General features: G+C 60.0%; 2 protein-coding genes across 2 annotated transcripts in view; one reads left to right on the top strand and one right to left on the bottom strand.

Moving 5' to 3' along the window:
• The window catches only part of TRPT1 (tRNA phosphotransferase 1), a gene marked incomplete at its 5' end in the record, with an annotated part of 4322 nt that extends 844 nt beyond the window's left edge, over positions 1-3478 (top strand). Inside the window, 3 exons of the mRNA XM_039718216.1 lie at positions 1851-1891; positions 2363-2743; positions 3420-3478. Coding sequence (XP_039574150.1) covers positions 1851-1891; positions 2363-2743; positions 3420-3478 — 481 coding nt within the window. The remainder of the gene's footprint in view (positions 1-1850; positions 1892-2362; positions 2744-3419) is intronic.
• Positions 3479-3708: 230 nt separating this feature from the next.
• EHBP1L1 (EH domain binding protein 1 like 1) lies at positions 3709-5040 on the bottom strand. Its single transcript, XM_039718217.1, has 4 exons — positions 4884-5040; positions 4615-4688; positions 4011-4125; positions 3709-3919 (listed from the first exon to the last, which is right to left on the bottom strand). The coding sequence occupies exons 1-4, from the start codon at positions 5033-5035 to the stop codon at positions 3832-3834; spliced, it is 429 nt and encodes a 142-aa protein (XP_039574151.1). The 5' UTR covers positions 5036-5040; the 3' UTR covers positions 3709-3831.
• Positions 5041-5062: the final 22 nt, after the last annotated feature.

The raw sequence follows: 5062 nt of genomic DNA, 5'->3' as shown, positions 1-5062 counted from the left end.
AAAATCCCCCCCAAAAACCCAGCTCAAAATCTCCCAAAATTCCCCCCAAAATCCCTGAAACTCCCCCCAAAAACCCACTGGAAAATTCTTCCAAAATTCCCTGAAAAGTCACTCCCAAAATCACCCAAAACTCCACTTCAAGATCCCCCCCAAACTCACTAGAAATTCCCCACAAAATCCCTAAAAATCCACCACAAAATCACCAAAATGTCCCTTGAGACACCCCAAATGCCTTTTGGGACCCCCAAAACACCCCCTGGGACACCCCAAATACACTTGGGACACCCCAAAATCCCCAGAACATCCCCTGAGACACCCTAAATGTCTCTTGGGACCCCCAAAACACCCCCTGGGACACCCCAAATACACTTGGGACACCCCAAAATCCCCAGAACATCCCCTGAGACACCCTAAATGTCTCTTGGGACCCCCAAAACACCCCCTGGGACACCCCAAATACACTTGGGACACCCCAAAATCCCCAGAACATCCCCTGAGACACCCTAAATGTCTCTTGGGACCCCCAAAACACCCCCTGGGACACCCCAAATACACTTGGGACACCCCAAAATCCCCAGAACATCCCCCGGGACAAAATCCCTGAAACTCCCCCCAAAAACCCACTGGAAAATTCTCCCAAAATTCCCTGAAAAGTCACTCCCAAAATCACCCAAAACTCCACTTCAAGATCCCCCCCAAACTCACTACAAAATTCCCCACAAAATCCCTAAAAATCCACCACAAAATCACCAAAATGTCCCTTGAAACACCCCAAATAGATTTTGGGACCCCCAAAGCACTCCCTGGGATACCCCAAATACATTTGGGACACCCCAAGATCCCCAAAACGTCCCCTGGGACACCCCAAACACCTTTTGGGAACCACAGACTCCCCAAAATCTTTCTGGGATCCCCAAAACATCGCTTGGGATGCCCCAAATGCCCCCTGGGACACCCCAGATGCCTTTTGGGACCCCCAAAACACCCCCTGGAACCCTCAAAACACCCCCTGGGACACCCCAGATACACTTGGGACACCCCAAAATCCCCAGAACATACCCTGAGACACCCTAAATGCCTTCTGGGACCCCCAAAACACCCCCTGGAACCCTCAAAACACCCCCTGGGACACCCCAGATACACTTGGGACACCCCAAAATCCCCAGAACATACCCTGAGACACCCTAAATGCCTTCTGGGACCCCCAAAACACCCCCTGGGAGCCCCAAAACATTCCCTGGGACACCCCAAATACATTCGGGACACCCCAAAATCCCCAAAACATCCCCTGGGACCCCCCAAAACACCCCTAGGGACCCTCAAAACACCCCCTGGGACACCCCAAAATCCCCAGAACATCCCTTGAGACACCCCAAAACGCCCCCTGGGACCCTCAAAACACCCCCTGGGACACCCCAAAATCCCCAGAACATCCCCCGGGACACCCCAAAACACCCTCCGGGACACCCCAAACACCCCCTGGGACACCCCAAATACACTTGGGACACCCCAAAATCCCCAGAACATCCCCTGAGACACCCCAAAGGGGGGGGATTTGAGGGGGTCCCAGAGGGTTTGGGGGGGGATGGAGAGGAGTTTGGAGAGGCTGGAGAGGAATTTGGGGGGATTTGGGGGAGTCGCAGAGGGGTTGAGGGGCTGTAAGGGAATTTTGGGAGAATTTGTGACGGATTTTATGGGAGGTTGGGGTGCTGGACAGCGGTTTGGGGGGATTTATGGGGAATTTTAGGGGGTTTATGGAGGATTTGGGAGGGTCCCAGAGGGGTTGGGTGGGTGTGGAGAGGGATTTTGGGCATCCTGGGTGTGATTTGTGGAATTTTGGGTTTCCCGAGTGGGACTTGGGGAACCCTGGGTGGCATTTTGGAGATCTCAGGTGGGATTCTGGGTATCCAGGGTGGGATTTTGGGGAATCATGGTTTGAATTTTGGGGATCCTGGGTGGCATTTTGGAGATCTGGGGTGGGATTTTGGAGATCCCAGGGGGGATTCTGGGGATCCAGGGTGGGATTTTGGGGAATCATGGTTTGAATTTTGGGGATCCTGGGTGGCATTTTGGAGATCTGGGGTGGGATTTTGGAGGTCCCAGGTGGGATTTTGGAGATCCCAGGTGGGATTTTGGAGATCCGGGTAGAATTTTGGGAATCTTGGGTTGGATTTTTGAGATCTGAGAGGGATTTTGAGGATCCCGGTGGGATTTTGGAGATCTGGGAGGGATTTTGGAGATGCAGGGTTGGATTTTGGAGATCTGAGAGGGATTTTGGAGATCTGAGAGGGATTTTGGATATCCGGGGTGGGATTTTGAGGGTCCTGGGAGGGATTTTGAGAATCCCGGGTTGGATTTTGAGGATCCAAGAGGGATTTTGAGGATCCTGGGAGGGATTTTGGGGAACCCTGGTTGGATTTTGAGGATCCCGGGAGGGTTTTTGGATATTTGGGCTGGGATTTTGGGAATCCCGGGAGGGTTTTTGGGGCTCGCGGCCGCTCCAGGGCTCGTGTCCGGGGCTCGCAGGTGCCGGAGCTGGAGCTGACCCCCCTGCGCACCCCCGGGGCGCTGCCCCCCACCCTCGCCCACGGCACCCGGCGCCGCCTGTGGGGCCCCATCCGGGCGGGGGGGCTGCGCCCCATGGGGCGGCAACACCTGCACCTGGCGGGGGGGCTGCCGGGGGACCCCGGGGTGCGCAGCGGTGAGTCACCCCCCCAAAAAAAACCCCAGCCACCCCAAAAACGCTCCCAAGACACCCCTAAAACCCCCCTGGCACACCCCAAAAAAAACCCCCAGGGCACCCCAAAAAAACCCCCTGGGATACCCAAAAAACCCCCCGGAACACTTCAAAAAACCTGCCCGGGACATCCCAAAAAAACCCCCGGGACACCCCAAAAAAACGCCCCCGAGGCACCCCAAAATACCTTCCCCTGGACACCCCTAAAACCCCCCCGGCACACCCCAAAAAATCTCCTCGAGACACCCCAAAAAACCCCCCTGGGGCACCCCAAAAGAAACCCCGCGGGACACCCCAAAAATCCCACCCAGGACACCCCAAAAAAATCCCTCGGGACACCCCAAAAAATCCCCCTGGGGCACCCCAAAAGAAACCCCGCGGGACACCCCAAAAATCCCACCCAGGACACCCCAAAAAAATCCCTCGGGACACCCCAAAAAATCCCCCTGGGGCACCCCAAAAATCCCACCCGGGACACCTCAAAACCCCCCGAGATCCCCAAACCCCGCAGAGACCCCACACCCACCTGGCGGGGTAGACCCTGACGTGCGACCCCTCCCCAAAAACAAGCCCAGGTTTTGGGTGGATTCAGGGTTTGGGGGGTCCGGGGTTGGGAGTTGGGGGGTCTGGGGTTTGGGGGGGTCCCGTTGCCATGGTAACAGCTTCTCTGTTTCCCCCCCAGGGTGTGAACTGCCCCTGGATGGGCCCTGGGACGAGGAGGGGGGAGAGACCCCCAGATGAGGATTTGGGGAGGGGTCTGAGCCCCCCCCCCACGAGGATTTGGGGGCTCAACCTCTCCCCCCATCAGGATTTGGGGGGAGTCTGAGCCCCCCAGGCCCCCCAGACCCAAATAAAACCCCCCTGAGCACCACGAGCGTCTCACGGCGGGGTCAGAGCTCAAACCCCCTCCCCAAAATAACACCCGGGGGAAGCCAGGACCCCCCCAAGTCCCCCCCAGTTTCTAAATCGGATTTCACACAGAAATTCTCCTTTATTGCCACATCCACCGGGATCTGGGGGATCCCAGGGGATTTGGGGGTGTTTTGGGGGTCCCGGGGGGGTCCCGGGAGTTTTGGGGGTCCCGGGGGGGTCCCTCAGCAGATCCCGCACGTTTCCCTGCGGCCGAAGCGGCGCCGCCGGGGCTCGAGGCTCCGCAGCAGCTCCTCATCCTCCTCCTGCGCCCTGCGGGGGTCGGGGGGCGTCGGGGAACCCCCAAAAAATCCCCCGGGACCCCCCCCAAGCGTGTCCCTCGGTGTCCCCCCGGTGTCCCCACCTGCTCTCGCGGCGGTGCCGGTCCCGCACCAGCCGGTCCCGCCGGTTCACCAGTGCCACCAGTTCCTCCAGTAAGAGCTGCTCGCGCTGGCGCTGCGCCGGCGGCTTCTGCCACTCTGGGGGGGTCCCCAAATGTCCCCCGAAAGGTCCCCAAATGTCCCTCGAAAGGTCCCCAAACCCCTTTGTGCCCCCTCCTCCGGTGTCCCCCTCTAACACCCGCCGTGTCCGTGTCCCCAAATGTCCCCAAGCGTTCCCGATGTCACCCTGTCCTGCCCGATGTCCCCCTGTCCTGCCCGATGTCCCTGCCGTGTCCTCCCACATCCCCAGTGTCCCCAAATGTCCTCCTGCCCCCCCAAAATGTCTTCCTGCCATCCTCAGAGTCCCCATCCCACTCTTTGTCCCTCATGTCCCCCTGTCCCCAATGTGTCCACAATGTCCCCTCGATGTCCCCAATGTCCCCTGCTCTGTCCCCAGCATCCCCCCGTATTTCCTGTCTCCATGTCCCCAATGTCCCTCTGTCCCCAGTGTCCCCCCAGTGTCCCCAGTGTCCCCAGTGCCCCCCCGTGTCCCCCTGTCCCCCGTGTCCCCTGTCCCCGCTGTCGCACCCTCTGTCCCCAGCAGTCCCCTCAGCTCCTGGCTCAGCAGCTCAAAGCGTCGCTCCAGGTCCCGCTCCTGCGCCCTGGGGGTGACACCAGGCGACAAGAAGGGGACAAGGAGGTGTCACCGGGGCTGGCAGAGCCCCCCGGCAGCGCCCCCAGGGTCCCCTCGCGGACACCGGAGCGGGGGGGGCACGGGGAGGGGACGCGGAGGGAGGGTGGCGGTGTCGCCGCGGTGTCCCCGCGGTGTCGCCGCGGTGTCGCCGCTGTCCCCTCACAGCAGCTGCAGCTGGTCCTGTCGCCGCACCAGCAAATTCCGCTGCTGCACCAGCGAGAACCAGGCCCGGAGCAGCCGCTCCTCGCGCGCGGGGTCCGCGCCTGGGGACACGGGGACATCAGGGGACAGCGGGGACACGGGACAGCGGGACATGGGGACATGGGGACACGGGACAGCGGG

Source organism: Passer montanus, unplaced genomic scaffold, assembly GCF_014805655.1.
Source record: "Passer montanus isolate IOZ18808 unplaced genomic scaffold, ASM1480565v1 scaffold396, whole genome shotgun sequence".
Lineage (NCBI taxonomy): Eukaryota > Metazoa > Chordata > Aves > Passeriformes > Passeridae > Passer > Passer montanus.
Note: the sequence above shows the minus strand (reverse complement) of the source record. Positions and strands in the feature narration are given on the sequence as shown.

Bases quoted from the DNA above. Each gene is read 5' to 3' on its own strand.
- EHBP1L1 (XM_039718217.1), bottom strand. From the start codon at position 5,035: ATGTCCCGCTGTCCCGTGTCCCCGCTGTCCCCTGATGTCCCCGTGTCC. The intron at 4,689-4,883 runs GTGAGGGGACAG...TGTCACCCCCAG, and splicing joins CAGGACCAGCTGCAGCTGCT to GGCGCAGGAGCGGGACCTGG. The intron at 4,126-4,614 runs GTGCGACAGCGG...GGACCCCCCCAG, and splicing joins GGGACTGCTGGGGACAGAGG to AGTGGCAGAAGCCGCCGGCG.